Genomic DNA, 23,468 nt, shown 5'->3' with positions numbered 1-23,468 from the left:
GGATTCGATGCGTACCTATTGATGATGACGATCTTGACTCATACTTGTAAAGGGCGGGACCACGACACACGTCTCAAACGGTCAAGAGGCGATGGAGATTACCGTGATGTAAGTGCCAAGCTTCAAAGTGTTACTGTATCTTAAGCACAGCCACTACGATCGCGAACCTTGAGCAGCCAAGAAGAGGAAAAAGCGGGAATGCCCAGACTTTTTGCAGAGAGCAAAAGCAGAAAACAGAGCTTGTGACCGTATTTTTGCGTATTACGCAGGCTGCTTTGACCCTGCCGGGTGGATTTTACGCCGGGCTTGGCTGATATCGTCGAGTCGCAGGTTGAATACAAAGACCGACTGCCCTCCCACACTCTGTGCTCGCCCTTGTCCCCTTTGATTCGATAATTACCTGTTTTTACCTTATTGTCAATCACATATCCTTACATTTCCCTTGCACAGAGCTGCTCTGTGACAAAAAGACACCTATAAGCACTCCTTAACTGCATCCTACAAGACGTCACCCCATCACTCATCACTCGTCGCATCATTATACGTCATCCCTTGGCCAAAACCAAGCCATTTCAACGCCGCAAACGAGCAACGAGTAATCTCTTGAGTTAAAAGCAAAGTTTGGTTTAATCCAAAGCATTCCCCAAACGTTGCTTACTCAACCGTCTTTCTCGTATTGCTGCGACAAATAAACACAAATTGCGCGTCTTCATCTTCAATTGCAACAACTTCCGCAACAATGGCGCCCACTGACGACCTCATCTTTTCGCGTGCCTATGAATGTCGCTACGGCTACAGCTACAGCTACAGTAGAAATGGATGTTATCGTAACAGCTGGTCCTACTGGGGACGCTGGTTAGTCGCGGGCATCGTCATCTTTTTCTTCCTTATCTTTTTCATGTGCTGCCTGTAAGTTTTCATCGTGATCATCGTCTCAAAGTTATTTTATGCTAACATCCTCAAAGCATCTCCCGTCGTCGTAAGAGCCGTGGCGTTAAGCCCGTCTACGGCACCGGATGGATGGCGGCCAAGCCTTGGGGACAAAACAACAACAACAATCAAGCCTACAATTACGGCAACCAAGGTGGTTATAATCAGGGCTACAACCAAGGAGGCTACCAGCCGAATAACGGTGGCTACAATGCGCCTCCCGCTTATGGTCAGCAGCAACAGCCTCAGTACACTGGTACGACATTCAACGCCAACGACGGCTACTATGGCCAGAACGCTGGAGTTCAACATCCCGAGGGCACATATCAGCGTGATGGCGGATACTCTGCCCCTCCTGGACCTCCTCCTGGCAAATAAATCCAGACAAGGATAGGGATGTGAGATTGTTCTGCACATATGACCGACATGGAAGGGAAGGAAACGAAAGGATACCACTTTTTGAGGCGTTTTGGGAGCTTGAATCATGACATGTAATGGCTACTTTTCCGTCAAGATGAATCGCGGATAAGGGTGCTTGTTTACACGAGCAAGGTTTGTTTTTTTGTTCTTGGGTGGACTGATACATACCCTTTTTTCTAATCATGTAGTTTTTCCCTACATAGTAAATAATTATTAGATTTTTGAAATACTTGCTTACCATTCGTGTATACTGAACTCTCAATGTAACTCAGTCGGTGATGCTATTCGCCATGGCTTTATGTCAGGCGTTATTACATGGTCTTGTACCAACAACACAATGCTATAGTCGACTGTTGTATCATGTGTCACATCTCGCTTCCAGATATTGTCAGTATATATTCTTGGCTGCATATCAACACACGCGCGTCTATTCCAGTGGGTGTTGAAGAATATTTCTTCAAGCACTGCCTGCCATGAGGCGCTCAATTGTCTTACATCCTTATGTTTCAGCCTCACGGAACGAAAGATGTTGTCAATTGATTGGTAGGCGCATTGACGCCATAGCCGCTGACAAGAGGAGCCTGCATGAAATCATCCAGGCAAGTACATACTTAATTGATACCATGAATTGGAGACTTCCCAGAGTATGCCAGTCTTACATTGTAGCGAATGACGATCTGAATATCTGCTGTTGGGGGGATAGTACCGAGCTCAACGGCGTATTTTAGCTACCATGCACATCGTAATCATCGCTAAGGAAACCCAAGCCTTGGCTTCTTGGTCTTGTTGACGCCAAGTCCCGAATAGCCGTCCGCATATGCATACCTGCAAGGTAAAAGTGAGGGTTTGTCATGATACCAAGAATCACGACACCTCTTGCGATGCTATCTAAGAGAGGTTTCTAGATTGTTCTTTTGGGCTGTTTATTGTAACATGCAGTCGATGATGCAATAATTGACAGCCGTCTGACTTTAGGCCACTTCAATTCTGCGACAGGATCGTCCGGCTATCGAAACGACCCTGTCATTTCGGAAAATGGATGCCTTTGATGGCCCACGCTGGGGCCAGGGTTGATAGAAGAGCTAACGGCGACAATGTACATGGGTTTTAATATCGCGCACACAAACTAGTCTACAGAGTAGGACGACATGAACTTGAGGTTGTGTTTGGAATAAAGTATGGGGATGAGGGACTCGTTCGCCATGTCCTTTGTTCTAAAGACTTCGCGTGGAGATGATTGGTCTGTGTAGCAACGATCGTCAATGTGTCAAACTATGATGCCTCTTAAATTTTTCAACATGCTTTGCAGTCTTGTTTGAGCATGTGCATCCGCATTATCCTATGTCGGTCTCATAAAAGCTAAGATTTGGGGAACAAGCCATGAAGGCGTCGTCACCCATGCGACAGAACGGTCCCTTTGAGTTTGGCTTATACAGAAGATCCATCTACTGGTGGAATTAGGTTGAATAGGTAGACGAAGATATCGCTGTGCACAGAACTAGGTAGCTTTCGGATTTTTCTGTAAAATATTCTGTGATACTCTCTGTACAGGCTGAAATGATTCCTCGCCCCGTTGGCCAACATCCAGTCCAATCGATATTCCCTTCAAGTCTCACAGTTTCAGAAGTCCCTTGGCGGCTGCCCCCACTCATACCTGGACTGCGCCTGCCCTGACTGTCCAGGGGTAAAATTAGCAGTCCCATTTTCCCCTGGATCATCCCCGCCACTGGCGGTAACGCTGGGTCCCTCCATCTGGTGGGCGCTTTCCTCCTTGGGATCCCTTTGAACTTCCATTCAACTCCGGCTTAAGCTCACTCGTTCGTTCATTCATTCTTCCATCCAACATTTGCGCCGTTGGCAGCATGGCTGAAAGCTCTTGAGCCTATCTTGAACCTTAGCATAGGTTGTTTACTCTCTCTTGACCTCTGATCTTGTTTATTGTTTACTCTTGTACCACATTCATTCCCTTGTATACAGACCGGTGCGAGCGCCGCTTTCCTTTCTACCTATCCATTACGGATACTATTCTTCAAACCGCCATCCTTCATTCCATCAACGACCCGCATCAGCAACTCGAATCACGCGCCGAAGAAACAATACCACATACGTCGCTGTCTCAAAATACTACTTGATATTGACTTTTCACCGTTTCTCGATCAACTACCAAACACTCAATTGGATATCTATAACGACTCTCTTACAACCAAGCAATATACCCGCCATATCCAGCATTTACATAGCGAGATCTCAATTATTCACCATCTACGACATCTCAGCCAGATTCTACCACACTCATTACTGGTTTGAACTATCGCCAATTACGACAACACCAACAAAATGCCATCCATCGATGAGGCCATGGCGCGGAGCCTGCGAGGCAGCGCCTGGGAAATCGTCAAGGACAAATTCGTCAGAACTATTGTCTCTGATCTTACGCGACGAGATATGCTCGCTGATGCCGCACAAACGACTGACAGCATTTCGAAAACTTCTGACGATTTTGCAACCGCCATCTCTAGTTGGGATAACTGTATGAGCGTGGTGTGGTGCAAGTGCGTATATCCTATGTCAGGCCCATTTTCTTTCACTAACAATCTTTTAGATGGCCGGTGATTGGTATCATGATCCTCGGAGGTCTCATTATCTTTAGTATTCTATGGTGCATCATTCGCTGCTGCTGCTGTGGGCTCTCGTGCTGCTGCAGCTGCTGCCAATGCCTCAAGTGTTGCGGTAACTGCTGCGGTGCTTGTGATCCTCCTGGCAGTCACACGAAGCACCTCGATGACCCTTACCCTCCTCAACCTCAGCATCATGGATATCGAACTGAACCCCCAATGAATCCCTCCGTACCTCAGTATGGGGTTTCCCAGCCTATTCGAAATGAGCCACCTCAATATGCTGAATACGAAATTAGTAAGAAGGATGATGACGCCTTACCTGAAATGCCTAGCTCCGAGGGCAAGAAGGTCCAAGTCTACACCGAGGCTGTTGAGCTAGATACGCTCTCTAAACCACCTCCCAGTCAACACAGTATGGCTGGGACTCCTTACAGCCAACCTCAAGGCAACTCCAGTGGCTACCTAGGCTCTAGCCAACCTACCGATCCTTACTCGCCGCTTGACCAGCAAGGTTATGGCTACCAGCCTCCCCCACCTAATCAAGTCTATGCTCCTGCTGCTATCGCCCCCATGCCACATGAACGTCGCTCCCCAGCTTTAGGTCAGAATGCATATGGAAACCAAGGCTACGGCCACGATCAAGGATTCGAACAAGCTCCGGGATTCGGACAGATGCAGGGACATGGCCAAAACCAAAGTTACGGCCAAGGTGCCTCACCTCAGGATTACGCAGCAAACTATGGAGGATATTGTGCAAGCCCTTCACCTCGTCCCGCCCAGCGACTCTCAATGCACCAGGATGAATTTGGCTCTTATGGAAATATGCCTCCACGACGGTCTCCAGCAATCCCTGACGATTATGGTTACGGTTCACCTGCCCGTCAATCACCTGGTTCCCAGAACGATTTTGGCTATGCTCAGCCACTCCGTCACTCACCTGCTCCTATGAACGACTACCGAACACCGCCACCAGGCCCTGATGCCAACTATGGTCCTCGTCCTGTACCTCAACGGCAACAATTGCTTGAGTCTCAATCGCCTGGCAGTTACGAGCCTCAGCAGCCTTACCCAGGTTTCAAGCCATACCAACCATAGAGTAGATTATGAACTGAAGGAAAACAAAGGCGTTCGCTACTTGTTTCGGCATTTTCTGGCCATGGAGTTGTTTTTTGAATCTTGGTTTAAGGGGTTTGACTTGGTTTTCTATGCATAGGCGTTTATGGTTGGTCTACATGGCACTCATTAGGATACGGGTCCAAATCCTCTGTCGGTTTTGGTTGGGAACCCAATGATGTACTTCTTGTTCTCGCTATTTGGCGAGATGCCCACGGGCAATTTAAGCATAGATCTCGCTGTTAGCTATAAGATGAATTGGCATAGAGCTTGATACGAGTAACGTAGCTAACATCTGTTCTCTTCTCGCCTTCGTGCATCAGACGACATGACTTGAGCATAGCATGTACAGTTCTTCAGAATGTGTGACCTCCATCTCGCATATTTTTGTCTGAGGTTTCTATGAAGCTTATGAATGGGTGACAACGTCAGGCGGTGGTTGAAGTTGGAATATCCTACCTATCGCATTGTGACACTCTGACATGTAGGTATATGCCCAAATCAAGGCCGTATTGAAAATGAAATTGTAGTCGCTTCTAATACCAAAATATGAACCCATCTCGTAACGCCCTAGGTCACTATTTACGTTCTAATCCTGCCTTCTTCCACTGTTCGCTTCAAGAAACCCAAGCATGAAAAGTGCAAATGCATAGTGCACCATCCAATAGTGAGAGAATTCAATAACTTGAAACCAAGACATATCGCTCAAAAAACACCGATGCCGCCACCGAATAAAGAAAATCCAACAAAAAGAAAGAAAGCTGCTGCGGAATAGCTCGTCTGTCACTATTCCTTGGGATACAGCTCAGTGGGTACCTTGTCCTTTGGACCCCGGCCACTCGAGCTGCTTCCTATGATCGTCCGATCGTCACCATCGCGTTCAGGATCGTATTCCCCAGAGTTTTTGGTGTTGGGTTGGCGAGAAGGATGCCCAGAACGCGCGGCGGGCTTATCGACCTCGTCGTCCGACTCGCTATCAGTCTCGTGCTCCGAATCGACCAGTCTGGCGCGCGCAATCTCATCCTCGCTGTCGTCATATCTCCTGCGTCGAACCTCGTCAGATTCATCGGCATTGACATTTTCGTAGTCGGTTTCCTTGAGCTTGATGAAGGAGTCGATAATATAGTACTGTAGAGCGTTCATAATGAGTGGGAAGATCATCATTACGAACGCGATCTGCAGCTTCTCATTGCCTTCTGTCCAGCCAAGCGCCCAGTCACCGGCTTTGGAGATCCAGGGCATCATGATGAAGATGATGAGGACGCAAACCTTCATGCCAAATAGACCACAGAAGTAGATGACGGATTGTTTCAACCACCATACAACATTGGGCGGGCTACCATAGTTTCCTGACTGGACAGATTCGGGAGGTTGGCCGACGGGCGTGTAACGGACGAGACCAGTCAGAACCTTGAGAAGAATGATAAGGATGGGAATACCGAGGGTAGTCTGTGTTAAAGTTAGTATTTGGGAGACCAAAATGTAACAGCACGACTGGTACTTACATCGATGGCGAGATTGAGGAGGTAGAAAGAGCATGGGTTGGGAGCGTAGTCGTCATCAGAACGCGCAGTAACGGCTGCTGCTGACGGGTCGACCTGAACCGAAAAGCGACCGCTTGTCAACATGGACATGAAGATATTGGCGATGTGCACAAGCACAGAACCAAAGACCTGCTTGGAGACATCGAAAAACCAGATCTTTAGAGGTCGCTGAGGACGTTCTCTCCATCGTTTGTACACGAGAGAGAGCAACGCCAGAGCGCCGAGTGCGCCTTGTACGACAAGAGCAAAGGAGCCCAGTAATGAGCACTCTCCGCCGGAGCCATTTTCGCTATAAGGTGTTGGTGGGGCAGACGAGACAAATGTAGCCGACGCGGTTGTAGAGGTGGTCATGGAGGTAGCCGTAGCAATAACTGAGGAAGCCATTTCGATAATGACAGTTGAAGAAGCAGATGTTAACAAAGAGGCATCATCGACAGCGACTGGTATAATTTCGAGGTCGGGGGGAGGCTGCATATGGAAGTTTCTGATTTAGTCGTTTAATTGAGAATGATGTCGCTTGTCTCAGACGAAAGGAAGACAGGAGAGAGAGAAAGAGAAAGAGAGAGTGGTGATGTTTCAGGCCGACCGAAAAGGGTCCAACGGGGGCGGAGAAGGAGAGGCGAAAGTACGAGCTTGGCGAACAAAACTCTAACAAAATGTGTTATGAAAGTGAAACTTGACTGTCCTTTATGCGTGATCGAATCAAAAAAAAGAAGAAAAAAAGGATCGATCAAAGCAAGGCAAAGAAGGAAGATCAAGAAAGAGGAGAAAGTCAAAAAGAGGCACTTGTGATCATGAACATTGCGTTAGGTGCTGAGTTACGTACACTGCGCCAGACTACGCTATACTGTTTGTACCTTACCTATCCCGCTGCAGCCATGTCTACTCTGCCGGGTCATCGACATTGAATCTCACGTCGTTTTGAGTCTAGACCGAAGCTAGGCCTGAATTCAACCTAGACCCTCAGGTTCTTCAACTCAGCCACTCCACTTAGCGTGTCTTTTCCCCAGTTCGAACCAAGACAAGTTAAGAGGAACTGTAACTGCAGATTTACTCACAGCCACATACACTCTCGGATCACTGTGGCTGTGCATCACTTCTCGGCTAAACTTAGCTCCGCGCAGAATCCTCAGGCAAGGCCTATCAGAAAGCGCCCGCCAAACACCAAAAAAGTCCAATCCGAACTCGACGACGACGACGGCTTGATTGACGACAGCTTTCCCTCCCGCCCAACACCGTCGCCCTTCCTACCAGAGACAATGCTTCGTCCCAGACTAAGGGTCCCTCGCCTGGCCTTTGGCCTCGGCATGCGACCCATGGTCAATGTCCGCCGTTCGATCCATTCTGTTCCCGAGCTGCCACACGATTATTCCCAGGGTGTGCCCAACCTTATGAGCTCTGGAGGTTTCTCTCTCGCCTGGACCCAGTACATGACCCTCATGGTGGAGAAGCTGAATGCTTTGACTGTCGGTACGTGTGGCATTGATGATGTGGGAGAGCATTAAACAAACTCAATGCCTCTCATACACATTCAATTCTATATCAGCCCACTGATACTGCACTTACTAACCAAATACTCGTCCAGGCACCGAGCTCGAGGATAAAGACACAAAGACCATTGCTCTCATGACAGCCCGAGAGCCCAACCAGGCCCCCATCTTCAACTATGCCTCCATGGCGCACAACAACCACTTCTTCTTCCAGGGTATCTCCCCCACCGGCACCCCCATGCCCGATGCTCTCCGTAGCGAACTCGAGGCTTCGTTTTCCTCCATCGAGACCCTCCGCCGAGAATTCGTCATCACAGCCTCCGCCATGTTTGGTCCTGGTTTCCTCTGGCTTGTCAAGGCCGGGCCTGGCGACTACCGTCTTCTGCCCACCTACCTCGCCGGTTCTCCCTACCCCGGCGCTCACTGGCGTGCCCAAAGCACTGACATGAACACCTTGGGCAAGGATGGCTCCGCTCGTAACTTCATACACAACCAGGCCTACGGCGCTAGCAAGCGATCCGACAACCTCCCCCCTGGAGGTATCGAGCTTGAGCCCCTTCTGTGCCTAAACACATGGGAGCACGCCTGGTTGCTGGACTGGGGTGTCGGTGCCGGTGGCCAAGGTGGAAAGGTTGCCTTTGCAGAGTCATGGTGGGAGCTTATTGACTGGGAGAAGGTTGCTCAAAAGTCAGGAGTGCTACGACCTGACTTCAAGTCGGCGTAAGCGTTGAGGGAATCTTGTGTCATGACCTGTGTAGACAGGTTGTACAGTTAGGGAAACGATGTTACGGCATTAGGATAGAGACAAAGAGGCGGAGGGCGAGCGAATTTTGTAAGATATTGTACTCTGCATATACAGGTGGGGAAAATATACCATTTGATGTCAGTAATGTCTATGCAGACGTCAGTGAAGGGCAACGAGAGATGATAGTACTACTACATGTATATATACGCTCACAAGACCAACCGTCAGCACAAAGCAAAAAGGTAAAACATCAAAAGGAAAAGACATACAACACCAGGTATTCGCTGGTCGTCACCGACCCAACTACTAATCCGGCGCTTCGTGGCTTGACGATGGGGGAGCGGACGGGACCCCGTATTCTCCACGAGCTGTGGTCGTATGTGACAGTCTGAGTGATAAAAATATATTATATCGTGGTATCTAGTGACTAGAGTAGTATGAGATGGCTGAATCTCTCTGACGCTCAGCCAGCTCAACACTGTAAAAAATGTTTATGTAGATATGATGGTCGCACCAAGACTATAGAGAACCATCGACATGATAGAATCGTGTTTTGATATATTCGCAGTAATATACAAGATAGTATCAGGTGCACAAGAGCATCGGTTCGTTGCATGTGCATGACTTGATAGACGACAATCTCATGTGTATAGAGATAAAGAGTTCGTGCTTGTCTTCTCCGTCGAACAGTATGTACATCTACATACACTTCAGCATTCGAGGTCATCGTTACATCAAACACACATCACATGATCTGTTGAAAGTAGACAGGGCTGCGACTAACATGAAGCCAACTGTTTGTAGTTGGTGGTCGAATAATCTCATTAGTATAACATTGACCATACACGGTTCATACGCTGGGCTAGTGCTATTCAGACATGTTTCTTATATAAATTCATCATTTCATTTTGTTTTCCTATCCTTAGATGCTAGCCTGAGCCACCTATATGAAGTAAAAAGTCAAATAGCGCCAAATGGTATCCATGTCGTCGATCATAAACCTCTGAAAGAAGTGGGTTGTGCTGTGTTGCGTTTTCTAGAGTCGTTCGTGTGCGAGTGGTATAAAGTAGGTAGATCATAACCAGGCTGTAGCCAACCCAAGAAAACGTCATATGCAAAGCCCCAAACACTCATAAACCATAAAGAACCATCGCTCGTCTTGAGCTAACATGTACCCGCTGTGTAAGCATCCCGCGAGAGAGCCGCGGCAAGTATCCGCATAAGTGGTTGTACGTTCTGGCATATAAAAAACACATAAAACACCGGTGCATAAATGATTAAAAAAAAAGACAAGCAGCCTGGTCTACAATGATCCAGAAGTAATGACATCTGGACAATGCGATCAGGTGGGAAGAAAGGCAATGCAGAGTAGAGTTTTCGTAGATAATAGAAGGAAAGTTGTAGAAGACGGCTTAGATCATGTTGCCGTTGACACTGATCTCAAAGCCCTCACCCTTCTGTCTCAAAGCCTTTGCAAGCATGAGCTCGCGCATCCAGTCAATACGGTCATCACGGTTCTTGACAGCAAAGTGGTGTGTCTTGCCTGTGCCATTGACTCCCTCGGCGGGGATTGTGTTGCCGGGCTGGATGTGACTCTCGCGCTTACGAAGTCGCGCGGTGTTCTTGTCTTGAGGAATGAGCTGGAAAGCGAATGCGCCTACTGGGTCACTCTTCTCGCGGCTGTGGCTACCACGAGAAAGGTGCATTGTCTTAAAAGCAGCGCTAAGCTTGGAAGAAGAAGCCACGCTTGAGCAGGCGATGGCGTAGTCATCAATATCAACATATTCAAGAGTGCGGTCCAACTCTTCAGAGTCCTTGTGCATGTTGAGGCGAGAACCCTTCAGGGTGAAGTAACCGTCTTGCCACTCATGCCGAAGCATCTTGGTCTTGCGCTTTTTCATGGGGCCTTGGTGGCTGATACCATTGGCAGAGTCGGCAGAGGGAGACTTGCCCTTGGCACCGATGGGTGTGATAGAGGGTGCCAGTACTTTCTCAGAACCGTTGAGATGACCACGGGAGAAGGGGAGGTTATCCCGAGGAGGTGGCTGAAGGGGCTGCTGGGCTCGTGACCCACGTGGTGACTTGGGCGATGACGATCCATGAGAAGGTCTGGTCGTATTAATGGACCTGTTTTCCTCCAAAGCGGGCATCACAGGGAAAGATGGGCGGCGGGCTGAAGTACGAGACTGGCAGCGAGGAGGGGAAACGTTGTTGGTGGGAGAAGTGCGGTAGTTCATGTCAGGAGGAACAGACTGCGAGAAGTCTCGAGCAACAGGACCAATGGGTACAGCAGTGACAGGAACATCAAGCTCTGAAAAAGGTGTACCATGGCGGAAGTTGTTCCTGGGTGTCATCTCCAAATCAGGGGACCGAGGGCTGGTCCTTTCCATCTGATAAGGTGCAAAGGCAGATTGCTGTTGCTGGTGGTAATGCTGTTGCAGTTGTTGCTGCTGTTGCAGTTGTTGCTGCTGTTGCAGTTGTTGCTGCTGTTGCAGTTGTTGCTGCTGCTGCTGCTGCTGTTGACGTTGTACATATGACTGGTTCTGAGGCTGGTTCTTCTGGGGAGGGGGCGGGACAGAAGAAGCACCAAGTCGTGAGGGTGGAAGCGGAGCCTTGCCAGGGATGGAGAGCTTAGGAAGGCGGCGTAGACCTTGGTGAGGAAGATGGGCCTGTGCAGCTTGGATTCCAGCAAACGGGGGTGTGGGGGGGACATCCTCGCTACACTCTCCCCCGTGCTGATGCTGAAAGTTGAGGAATTGCCTGACGTTGTCTTGGGGGTCTCTTGCCTGAACTCCACGAAGAGAAGCTTCATAAAGATACTGGATAGGAGGCATACCAGGGCCCATAACATCAGAGGATGCAACGACAGAAGGTTCAGCATCTGAGACGGGGCGGACCTTGTTGGGGTCCAGTGCTTTAGCTGTCTGTGGGTTTCCAGCATCACCAATCATGACGGTTCCAGTAGCATTGATATCGACATGGGGGTACTCCTTTTTGAACGCCCGGATAAGTTGCTGCTGCTTTCTGTACTTGGAGCAGTTCTCTCCCTTTGAGCAGTGGTGAGGCTTGGGGATGACTTGTTCAATGCCAATAATGGATACTGACTCCATAGGGGTGATATCGTCTCCGTTTGTCCTTGTTCGGTTTTTTCGTCTGCTGCTCTGGCGACGTCTCATCCCGTTGTCTTCCACTCTTCGAATCTCCCGCACCACATCCCTGCTTGGGACATCCTCGATTGGTGTCTCTGGTCGGGGAGATGCAGGCTGACTATCCCTCAAGGCTTGAATCTGATGCCAGACTTTGGTCCTGATACCAAACGACTGAATGCTAAGCTCCTTGAGATCTTCGAACTTCAGTGTGATTAAGATCGCACCGCTGATATCATTCTCCATGAACCGGTCAGCCACGGACAGCTCAATGCCAGCATTAAGCATAGCCTGCGCAACCATTTCAGTAGTCCACGATGCAAGAACTGCCGTGTCAAGTTCAGCATCAGTGTATTGGAAGGGACTGGCACGGGGTTGCGGTGGTGGCTGAGATGACATAAGAAATTCGGTAATGTTTCGAGGTCCCTTGGGAGTAATAGGCGACAATGTCAGGATAATGTCCTCTTCGGTAGGCAAGTAGTGGTCAGTTGAGTTTCGGAACAAATGAGGTCCTCGAGGACCTTCAACTTGCTTTGGGGAGTATTCCGCTGGAACCTCTTGGCTTCTACTCGACCTTGGTGTTGGTACCTCATCGTAGGAGGAGACCGTTGTGAAACTGGGTTGTCCAGCCTGAAAAGAGTCAGTTGTCAGTGTCTCCCAGGACTTGATTTTGTTGCAAGTAAAGGATACATACCGATTGCAAACTTATGCGAGGCGAGTTATCTTCCTCGTCGCTAATGATCTCATCCTCTTCCTCCCAGTCCGTGTCCACAAATTCGGTTGCTACTGAAATTGGGCGCTCCAGTATTTGTGACTCGTTCTTGAGACTGAAGAATGTGTCCCGGGGGAGAGGCTGTTGTCGCATTTGCGAATATGTCAAGCGGTCTCCGCCTCGGAAAGATGAGTACTCCTAAGTCGGCATGTTAGCGACTTTCGTCGATACTCTCCTTCAATGCTTTTTTCCCTACCATATTGTAGTTTTTGTATAGTGGTATCAATATATTGATGCTGCCAGGCACCAAATATGTGTGGTGTGAGATGTGTTATATCAGCTGGTGATTGCTTAGTTTGGCCGTTGCCGGCACTTGCTTCTTTAGAACTCAGTGCCTGAGTACGGTTGAGAACACGCCGTGAAACAAATAGAAACAAATAAAGAAAACATAGACCTCGTGGTGTCGAGGAGATAATACAATGTTCGCAAAACTTGGGAGGAGGGGACCAGGGGAGCGTGCGAGCGGGCGGTTACGGGATGTTATGTATGCACTATAGCTCAACACTGGTGACTGAGAGAACCAAACCAGCATGGAGGATGGCGGTCACGGAGGGGATGGGGACAAGAATAGACTTGAAATAATAGTGCTAAATGCAGAGTGTGCGGCCATATCTTTAGGCCCTTGGTACACTGGAACCCAGTCCCTAGTCCCTAGACCCTAGACCCTAGACCCTTGCACCCTGGCTTGTCCGGCGGTAGCAGAGAAGACGGGAGTAGAAAGAGGAGGGTGTGAGCAGAGAGGCTAGGATGAAGACAGGGTGCTGCGGCTTTATCACACCGGCACGGGACGCAGAAGCGAAAAGCAAACAGTTTCCTGTACCAATGGCAAGACTATGCCCGTCAAGCAGTATGTAGATCACGTTTGACCGGATGGATTTCACTTGGAAGCGATCTGAAATACCGGTATTAGTAAAGAATGGAGGCTGGGTAACAAGAGGCCCCTCTTGCTGAGGGATATGCATGAGCATTTGATTCGGATAGTGGAGAGAAACGAGAAACGACTGCCATCGATGGACTTGGCTTGGGGGTGTGCGCGCGCGGCGTCAAGTTGGCGATACCAATTGGGTCTCCGATCTGGGTACATTTAGTGGCTGCGCTTGCCTCTTGCGTGCAAAAATGCACGCCTAGTTACGTTTCTTGCATCTGATTCACGAATCAGAAAGTGTCCGGGGCCTATGTGTCCAGAGGATGTTAGTGAAGCAGTGTCTTTGCTGGACTGAACGCTTAATGACGATGCTAGATGAGAGAGGAGGATCCCCGGTCCCAGACAGAAGAGCGTAGGGCACTATGCCTTAAAACAGCCTGAGCTCGTCGATTGGCTCAAGCTGGCGCACGTTGCGACCCTGGTTCATGGGGCGTTAGTCTTGACTCGGCGAACACACACAAGCTCCAGAGCTGGAGATCCATTAGTGCCACACCTAACGGGCGTCTAAGCGCCGGGAACCTGAGCTGGTTACTGTTGAGGTGAGGTTGAGCAACGAGTCAACGTACCACTACCAGGCTACCAATTTTGGTATCGATATATCATCCTATATCATTCATCACAGTCCCAATTCAATGGGTTGATGCGAATATGGTGATGGATGCCCCGGGCAACCCTCACGACGGAAGTGATGAATTATGTTTTCTCTCCTGATCATATTCCCCAAGCGCAATTCCATCTTATCTTTCTTCGCTTCGCTTTGTGCAGGCTCTCAACGTATCCGTACTCTCTACCAAGTATTACAGCAGTTTTCTTCCTGCAATGACAAGGTCCTCACGGACCATGTAGCTTCGGGCGACAGGCACCATCATCTGCATGCGAAACTCTCAAGAGTCGATGAGAAAAATACGATATACTGTATGGAGTACTCGCATACATCATTTGGCTTGAGACTCAGATATTACGATGCATTGGGTTGTGAGTCGTTGGCATCGCTGTTGTCAACGACGTGGACATTTCAGGCAGCATTTGAAATCTTGTTCAACGTATCGTGTTCTTCCCCTGCGTGCTGTAAGCTGCTGTAAAACGTAACACTATTGCGTTCCTGGACATGAAGCTAGCCATGTGATTTGAGTGCTGGAAGGTTGCAAATGCGGGTGAAGGTGGAAGCTTGTACGTCCTTGTAATGGCGCGTATTTTTCCAACCCTGGAAAGTTCACTCTTCTCTCTCTCATTCCATCCAGGAACAAACTTTTCAACGGTCGTGAATCTTGCACTTATCCTGGAGGCTGGAAGTACCCAACCCATTACCACTCCGGCTTTTTGCCTGTGGGACCAGAAACCGTTACATTTGGCAATAGTACAATGTGTTCATTTTGACTCACACGAGGCGCATTAGCCTTCAAAGGTCTCTAAATTGCAAGCTGTTGTTCAAGGTCCAGCTTCAGCCCCATGTCCCAGCCTCGGCCACTGTTCATGTCCAATTCACAGTTTCAACATCAGAGCGCGGGTCTGTGTGAACGAGCCTCAATTGGCATGAGTGGACATCGTTCATCGGGCATCTAGTTTCTCAAACTAGGCTGGATATTGCGAAAACCGCCGACACGCCGCGAGGACTAGTCGATCGTATGTTTTCCCCATGAAGTGCCTAGGTGCCCTTCGTAGTAGTAAACAGCTTGTGCTTCATTGGTGGCTAGAAGAGGCCTTCAAAGAGTCCCTAGATCCTCGAGGTTATGGGCCCACCACGCTGTGAGGCCCTTCACTTCAGAGGCTGTGGGAGTCCCTGTAAAAGTCCCTGTCCGATATCAAGTCGACCCACCACCTTCTCGTAACTCCGATTTCCTCTTCAGGCAGTGGGAAGACGGACGCCAATCCTGGCCTTATGTCACTCGAGAACCAATCGTAATGCACGATAATTCCTTTGCTCACAAATGAGGAGGTAAGAGACGCACGGGCAGGCTAGTGGGACGGACCGTTTATCTTCTTGATTTGTTTGCTTCCAACATTCATATGCGCCACGATCTTTGCGCCGTCCAAGTTAGGCGGATCTGGGCGGCATCGTTTGGTTGGCTCTAGGCTCGTCTTGCTTCGCCTCATCCACAATTCGTCTATATTTCGCTGGCCCGAGACTGGAATTTTGCCTCTTCAATGGTATTATGAGAATTGCTCATACTGGCGGTCAAGTTTGAATGTCTTGTCTTGAATCTCGTGTGACTCAAGCGACTGGGGTCAGTCGTGTTCGCATGGGTAAGTCGATTTGCCTCATGTACAAATCGCGGGCTATCACATAAACATTTCGGGGAGAGCGGTGACAATTGACTGATACTGTGCTATATTCCTTGTCGAACTTTATGACTTTGCAATGAGAACAAGACTGAGACGTGGGGTGTTGTGGTGTACAGTATACAGAGTATGTACTGGGGTTTGAAATCTGAAGTTCTCGGTCACATTGTGAATGAATTAGCCTGCTGTAGTCTACTCGTCAAGGGTGTCGTCTTGTCAATTAGAAAACAGCCCCAATTTATCAGCTGAATCGTTGATATCTAGGATTATACGCATTGCAAGGTGTTGCAACGTGCCATATCCTTGCGTGGATTGAGGAGATAATAAACGGCTCAGTTAGCTAAGGGTGAGTGGCTTTTAGATGCGGTTGGTTGGTAATCGAGGTTCCCAGGTCGATTTCCTGTCCGAGAAGAGCAATGTGCGCTTCTATGCTCTGCGATGGATGTGTCGCTACGGCGATTGTAATGAATTGAAGAGCAGTGATACCCAATAAGAAAAAGGTGTGTTTCTGTGCCTGGGCTGAGATGCAGTGTGACACGACATTGATTCACGGCATTTCCATATTGGACAATGGAAGATCTGATGTTGCATGGCCGAAAATTACGATTCCTCACGTAGCACGACTTCCAGTTTTTACAACCGCACGAGTTTTGAGTCGTACCTTCCAAACAGTGTTGCACAGTGACAGCATTGAGAAACTCGTACCACTCACTCACTACATTAGCACCTGCCCTCTAAACACAAAGCCATGAGGCGTAGGTTTGGCAAGTGCGACCGACAAACCATCTTACAACTCAACTCCCAAAAAGAGTCTTCTAAGCACTGTAGGGTAATCCCACCAGCATTATTATTTTGGAGTATCAATTCTCGGCTACTAGCAGCGTCACTTACATGGGTACAGGACTTGGCCTGTCTGCTGACGTGTGATCAAGACTCTAGAGTCATGGTTTTCTCTTACCTGGTAACATACAAGCATTCAGTGACTCGAATTGCTTCGCCTAATTGAAAATACCATGGCTCTAGTCATGATGCCATCTCAGATGTCGCCCTGGTATCTAGAGCCCATGATGGACAATTTCTTCTGAGACCCAATAGTCTTTGATTATCTCACATAGCGACATCGATTGGCCTCGCGTCCGTCAATCGTAATTCTGCGGGGCTATACCCGATCCTCCTCTAAGCTCAGGGTAAGGATTCTGTGTCTGTGCACTCTCATCTGTCACCTAACCCTTGCTGATACCCTTGCCAGTATCCAGCATTGAAATCTTGCTCTTTTTTACCAATTTCTTAGTCGAATGCGACAGTGATAATTGCTAGTTTGGCTTGATCCTTGACGGACTTCGGAAGACAAACATACATGCATCAAGCAATAGTGGCTTCGGATCCTTACGCCAGTGCGGGCTAATGTTTCGTTCCCGCTTTGCTTCGCATGCCCGTCCAGCCTTCAAGTGAGGATGCTTTGCATTGAGGATCAAACCGTGGTCTCTTGAGGCAAGGCTTGTCTTTGCCGACACTCACCGACTGTTCCGCCCGCTTTCACGACGCCATATTCCGTACCGGTGACGACGATAGCTGTCGTGAACTTTGGAGGTTCGAGACATTCATCAGGAATAGCCAAATACCACAACATTGTCTCACACAGCCATCGTGGTGTCTCACCAATGGAGTTGCCTCTGGCCAACTCCCCCGGATTCAGTTGGACGACTTCATAAATTGGAGAGCGGCCGACCAGAAGACTGGAAGCCGAATGAACAACGGCACACCCGTGGACAAAAGTGCTGGCTGGCAGTACATAACGGGTAGCTGCTGAGTGAGAAACTTGACGACGAGGATCAAATGCAGGTGATGAAAGCTGATAGGCAGTCAAGTTGGGATTATCCGAGTCCCTAGCCCATGCGCACGAGATCGTATGTACGAATTGTTAACTTCGAAAAGCAAAGCCGAGGTGTCGGCCATCATCACCCACATACTATGCACAGTGAGTAGACTGGAAGGTATCCGACGAATACGGCAGTCGAGTCGAAACGTCATATCTGAGCTCTCGGTTCTCACTTTGTCATGCAACCCTCCCCCGGCATCACATCACAGTGTGCATGTGCCCTTCTAATCCTGGTCTGCACCAATCCCTCCAGCCCTCTACCTTTTGCTCACCCTCTTGGCCTATCCACTTCTGCTCATAAACGGTTTCGGCACACTTGAGATCCCACAGATCAACCAATCTGTCATCCAAAGCTCACTTCTGCACAATCTCACATGATGTTAGACTAATGCGACCTTCTTCACAACTGTGGACGGTGAAATCACAGGTCGCATTATGGGCGAGCTTCCAGAGCTTCGAATGGACATTTGGGCAGCGGAACCATGTCCAACGAACGAAATTCCGTATTTGAAGAAGCCATGACAGGGAACACGGGCGGGGAAAAACGATAGATAAAAATTTGGGATGTGAGTGTGAACAAAGCCATGGAAGTCCGCATATACTCCCCCGCCACAGAGTAGTACAGTATTTCTTTTTTAACCAGGCTTATCTGATGGGTCTTGGCAACCGACCCGGAGGCTTTTTTGTTTCTCCTCTTCGTCTGAATGCTGAAATGGCTCGTCTTCCTTGACAGGCGAACAAGGGCCCTTGTCAGCTGGAGCCTTGATCTACTGTATTAGCTTTAGCTTTTACTCGACCTGTGTTGATCATGCCATTCTCATAACTTGTTAACCATGTTTTCACTGATTTTGTAGGGATTTCCCTGTCGAGGGCCTCAATTCATGTATTAGAGTTCAGCCTGAACCAAGATTTCTGAAGATCCTGGATGTGCGTTTAACTCCCGCCAAAGTTTGGACCGGCCCGCCGCCAGGGACAGTAAGCTCTATCGGCGGACCCTTCAACGGCTACGGAAAGGCCCACAAACGTTTATGGTGGTGTGTAAGTCGGAGCGACCAACAGACAGGAGTTGTAGTGAAGATTCAAGGCACCAAACTCAATTTTGGGCACAAGACAAAAGTTTCTTCAGTCACACAAGGCTAGACCTGGGCAGACGCATTTAAGTCTTTTGACCGGACAAAACTTTCGCCCCGTCACATCGAGATTAACTGCGTTGTGGTGTGAGGGCCGAGTGATGTGAAGCCAGGGCTAGACTGTGATATTTGAGGTCGGCCGCGAATTGTGGTCCAAGTCGACAGGGTAGATATACAGTCGACTCTAGTAGAAAGACATGTTGCAGGATACGAAGCATGCTGGAGGGTCCATGGGAAATTGTGACAAATTTCGATAAGCTTTAGTTTTTGATGATGTTTGCACAAAGTACAACAATGCGGTTACATTGAAGGTTGTGATTACCACGCTGATTGTTGATCAAAATGTAAAATGTCCGTGAACAAAGGTAGTAGATCGCCGCGCGAGGCAATTAATTTGCGGAAGGCTGAACATCCGGAGAAAAACCAAGACATTGATGAACAGGAAGCATTAGGGTAGGCAATTGGAAAGACAGATCTCCAAGTCAACAAGCCGGGTTGTTGAGGAGCTGAACAATAGGAGACAAACTGCATCAAGGCGAACTCGACGTTAGTGCCCAAAGATTGTTCCATAATTAGCCCAACAAGTGAGTCGAAATTTTGGTCACATAGGATCATGATCATGGCCAAATTATGCCGGAATGCTGCAGGGAATGCGGGCTAAATTAAAAATAGACGTCAAAGTAAAGATAAGTTCAAGGTAGGATGTGACAAGATGTGATGGGATCTGCTAGCGCTCGGGTGGTGGTGCACTTGTCAAGCTAACATGATTAAGCGCCGCCATTTAGCCCATATTCTGCAACCGAAAAGAGACAATGAGGGGGCTAAATGTTAAAATAGGAATGAAGGGCCAAAGTCTCCGGCCCAGACGGGTCCTGGGTCCGACGAAGAGAGTCCGCTCAGCTCAGTCGAGTTCAAGTTGGTTTGCCAAAGAATGGACCATGGAGCAGGGAGCAAGAGTCAGGGATACTGCGGAACGAACAGACGACACAGCAACCAACAGACGGAGTCGACCGGCAGTGCTTAAATTGTACAGTAGCGAGCGGGGACGATATCAATGACTCGCATTGGCGGGGAAGCTATATATCCATGACTTTGTCCTAGACTAGACTTGGACTGGCGATGCTGAACTTGACAGACGACAGTATGGTTCCCACGAGACGAGCTACCCGTTGTGATAGAATGCTGAAGAATGGATCAGTGCTAGCCAGACCCGGAGGCTCAAGAGTTTTCAAATGGCCCGTGTCTTATTTGGCTAACTTGATCAGACCAAGAAATTATGGACAATGCTATTGTGAAGTGAGTGCACCGTGTGTAAGTGCTAAGTTGATCAGTTGTGAGTTGAGATAGCTCACTGTCAGGGGAGACGTGACGACTATCGAGATAGGCTAATGTACCTTGTCATGCGCAAATGATGATCCGGCTCAACCTTGAATTGTCTGGCCTTGCATATGTACTCATGCTCAAATGGTGGTGTAGGAGAGACTGGAGATGGTTGTGGAAGTACATAGCAAAGCTAACTGGAATTGGGTGCGAGGAGCCGGTGATCTGACTTTTGATTTCTGCAGCGTCAGCCTCCTCCGCAAACATGAGCAAACTCTAGATAAGATTGATATTGGATCGCCTGTCCTACCACCGCCGTTTAACAGCCAAGTTGACACTTATCTAAGCTTGGATCTTAAGAGACAAGTTGTTGAGAAGACCCTGTGCAAGCGAGCGAGCACCTACCTACTACCTATCTGCACTTACGTAGGCCGTTATTGCCCGTCATGGTCCGCTTATCACATCATCTCTAGCCCAAGGCTGTCGAGTTTCCCCGCTCGGCTCGGTGTTTTGTTGATCACTCTCGAAGACCAGGATAGTGTCAGGGCCAGGGTCTTGCGCTAGGACAGGACAGGGTAGCCCCTGGAACGGTCCTAGAAGAAGAAGGCAGAGATCATCGTCTTCTGACGTCTGATTGGGTTGAACTACAGAGACCCCCTGTCAAGCCTACTGCGGCTCAGGGCCAATCCAGATCTGAGGCCGGGGTAGAGGCGCAGGCACGCTAACAAGATTTGGGAATAGAGCTCACCCCAACCCCTGCTCCGCGGCAGGAGCTCCTCATCGGTTGGTCCCGTCCCATCACGCACTAATGCAAACGTGTCACCCTCGTCTGTCGAATCACGGACCAGAAACGCTCTTTCTCCAACGACACTACACAACAGTTACATGGCTAACAAGGCTCCTTGCTCGGCCAGTTCAACAGACCGATTCTTTTTTTTCCCACCAAATGACAGCAGAATTCAATGCGACACGACCTAGCGCCAGCAGAGCTTTTCAACCACCTGAAAGCACTTGTATGTACCGTGACGAGCTAGGGGGTCAAGAAAAAACAGGGTATGGATTTGGGTGCAAGATCAGCGTTTTTTGGCGTGAGCCCTTTCGCTGTTTTTCTTGACTCCGAGGCCGAGTACTGTGTTGTGCAGTGCTGTACAGACTACATACAGTGCTCGAGTCAACAGCGGCGTAGGTACCTACGACAATAGACAATGCCTTGTCATATCCACTGAAGGATTGTCGTTCGAGGGTACCTACCGCTCGGTTCGGGTACATGCCAACACTATGGCGCACAGCAGAAAAGTGAGTATCGACGGCAAAATGCGCTGCATGATTCTCGAACGCCTTTTTTTTCCCTTTTGATATTTCTAGTGCGGACTTGTACATCAGGATTCACTACTTGTCTCACTCAAGGATAACTTTGAGACGAGCTGAGAGCCCATCAAGACATGCCAATGCGTGTCTGAACCCGTTCCTATATCGCTCAAAGCTGCAATGCAAGATCCCTTTCAACTCTCGTGACCTCGAATTACGGAATATCTTTCGAGACCCACGATCACCCCCGCGCTGCCAGACGTCACCGACCTGGTCCCCTGGTCCCTAGCTCACGACACATGTCCTACCTAACCATGCCGGCGTGCTTTCGAAATGGAGACTTGGTGTTGAGAGGAATTTGATACGCTGTCCATGGGGCTTCTCGACCCGGCTACGGGCAGCCACTTGCATGTCTGCTGCACCCACGAGGTCTTTTGCCGCTCAACCAATCCCATGGTTGACCGCCTCTTTGACCATTCTATTCGTCAAAAATCATCTAGGTACCCAATAAGGCATTTCAATACTGCCAATCTATGTCAATTATGTCCTAGAGTCCGACAAATTCCAGCCCGTCGTGGATCACCTTTGAGTTCCAAGACTCGAGGCGTGAATCGTGACTCGCAAGTCGTGAATTTGCCCAACGGCCCATGGCTGAACTAATTGCGACTGTTTAATGAACCCATCTTAAATGCGACCGAATAAACTTTCCAGACTAGCACAGTACAAGCTCTGGCAGTTGAGCATGGAATGACCCTGTCCCGTTCGGTCGTTCATGCTATGGACCTTGATAGAGGATGCGAGCTAGTGGATGAATCCTTGTGCGACCTTTTGACATTCCCCCTCTCCGGTGTAGTCTGCGCATATGCATGTGCGATAGTCCGGTGAGCTTCTTTATCAGCATCATGGTGGGTGTTACTGCTTCTTGGTTTAGAAGCCAATATTGGCAGTGGTCGGTTGAAGCAACCCATACTGATTACGACACAGATCCCCTGCACGAAATCTGCACCTACTGAGATTCGGATACATATTGCAAAGAACCAACTGCGTACGGATACGATGCTACTCAATATAACAAAGGTGATTTCGACCTAATTACGGATATGGATATATTGAATGGTGGTTGAACTGGGGATGATCTGCTTCTAGTCAATGTCTTGGTCAAGTGGATGGCCTCAAATCGAATCAGAAAGTCAAAGCTCTCCGCCTCGCATGTTCTCCCGTGAGGAGCTAGATCGCAATGGGATCCAACCCCCTCTTCGATGAGACCTTGGTGCAAGCAGAGTGGCTGCTTGCCATGGCTATGGACAACTGGATGGGCACACCATGCGCGACTTTCCTCTTTGGACTGCAGGATCCCTGCTCGCCCTATGCCGTCTTGCGCACATCTATTCCTAGAGTGGAGATCCCATGGACACAGAGAGACTATCTTTGACCGACTCCTTTCATTGGCTTCTCTAAGCGCAGTCGCTGCCTTTGGTGCCATGGCGGGCTCGTTGTGCATGATGCAAAAATAGCAACATGTCGATGGGAAGTCATGATCGAATCGACGTGTGAAGGGCCGCGAGAGAAGCGGCCAAAATATAAGGATTTAGCCCTCCAGCAGCCGCCCAAGAATTTAACCCTCTTTCTTCTTCGTGTTGTGTTCAGAGATCCCAAGTGTCGCCAAAGGCTCTCCTGATCCCCTTTCCATTCCTCTCTTACCGCTCTCCTCAACCACCTTCGACTCCTACATCTCATCTTTGTTGTTACAAACAATCTCCAGTGAAGAGCAAGCCGGACTTGCTTTGAACCAGTCAATCCTTCAGACAATTTCCGAACGAACGGACGAAACGAACAATCACAGTTGTG

The 23,468-nt window shown here is 48.9% G+C and overlaps 6 protein-coding genes and 1 non-coding gene across 7 annotated transcripts; 4 read left to right on the top strand and 3 right to left on the bottom strand.

The window, feature by feature from the left end:
- The first annotated feature begins 538 nt into the window (after nt 1-538).
- On the top strand, nt 539-1,326 carry FGSG_07072 (uncharacterized protein). The gene is made up of 2 exons (XM_011328470.1): nt 539-909; nt 966-1,326. The coding sequence occupies exons 1-2, from the start codon at nt 740-742 to the stop codon at nt 1,306-1,308; spliced, it is 513 nt and encodes a 170-aa protein (XP_011326772.1). The 5' UTR covers nt 539-739; the 3' UTR covers nt 1,309-1,326.
- A 2,361-nt stretch (nt 1,327-3,687) lies between these two features.
- FGSG_07071 (uncharacterized protein) lies at nt 3,688-5,063 on the top strand (the record flags this gene model as incomplete). The annotated part of the gene is made up of 2 exons (XM_011328469.1): nt 3,688-3,902; nt 3,953-5,063. 2 exons carry the CDS (start codon nt 3,688-3,690, stop codon nt 5,061-5,063), a joined length of 1,326 nt encoding a protein of 441 aa, XP_011326771.1.
- FGSG_07070 (uncharacterized protein) lies at nt 4,329-7,352 on the bottom strand. The gene is made up of 2 exons (XM_011328468.1): nt 6,587-7,352; nt 4,329-6,530 (listed from the first exon to the last, which is right to left on the bottom strand). The coding sequence occupies exons 1-2, from the start codon at nt 7,097-7,099 to the stop codon at nt 5,868-5,870; spliced, it is 1,176 nt and encodes a 391-aa protein (XP_011326770.1). The 5' UTR covers nt 7,100-7,352; the 3' UTR covers nt 4,329-5,867.
- Nucleotides 7,353-7,833: 481 nt separating this feature from the next.
- Nucleotides 7,834-9,003, top strand: FGSG_07069 (uncharacterized protein). Its single transcript, XM_011328467.1, has 2 exons — nt 7,834-8,095; nt 8,211-9,003. The coding sequence occupies exons 1-2, from the start codon at nt 7,885-7,887 to the stop codon at nt 8,837-8,839; spliced, it is 840 nt and encodes a 279-aa protein (XP_011326769.1). The 5' UTR covers nt 7,834-7,884; the 3' UTR covers nt 8,840-9,003.
- A 119-nt stretch (nt 9,004-9,122) lies between these two features.
- Nucleotides 9,123-9,238, bottom strand: FGSG_20037. The gene has a single exon (XR_893038.1). It is a non-coding gene; the product is annotated as a 5S ribosomal RNA (ribosomal RNA).
- A 1,034-nt stretch (nt 9,239-10,272) lies between these two features.
- Nucleotides 10,273-12,977, bottom strand: FGSG_07068 (uncharacterized protein; the record flags this gene model as incomplete). The annotated part of the gene is made up of 3 exons (XM_011328466.1): nt 10,273-12,636; nt 12,701-12,916; nt 12,975-12,977. The coding sequence occupies 3 exons, from the start codon at nt 12,975-12,977 to the stop codon at nt 10,273-10,275; spliced, it is 2,583 nt and encodes an 860-aa protein (XP_011326768.1).
- Nucleotides 12,978-20,135: 7,158 nt separating this feature from the next.
- FGSG_13055 (uncharacterized protein) lies at nt 20,136-21,037 on the top strand (the record flags this gene model as incomplete). The annotated part of the gene is made up of 3 exons (XM_011328465.1): nt 20,136-20,303; nt 20,469-20,738; nt 20,852-21,037. 3 exons carry the CDS (start codon nt 20,136-20,138, stop codon nt 21,035-21,037), a joined length of 624 nt encoding a protein of 207 aa, XP_011326767.1.
- Between the last annotated feature and the right edge of the window lie 2,431 nt (nt 21,038-23,468).

This window comes from Fusarium graminearum, chromosome 4 (genome assembly GCF_000240135.3).
Source record: "Fusarium graminearum PH-1 chromosome 4, whole genome shotgun sequence".
NCBI classification, from domain to species: Eukaryota; Fungi; Ascomycota; class Sordariomycetes; order Hypocreales; family Nectriaceae; genus Fusarium; species Fusarium graminearum.
The sequence above is the reverse complement of the archived record's forward strand: the minus strand, read 5'-3'. Positions and strand labels throughout refer to the sequence as shown.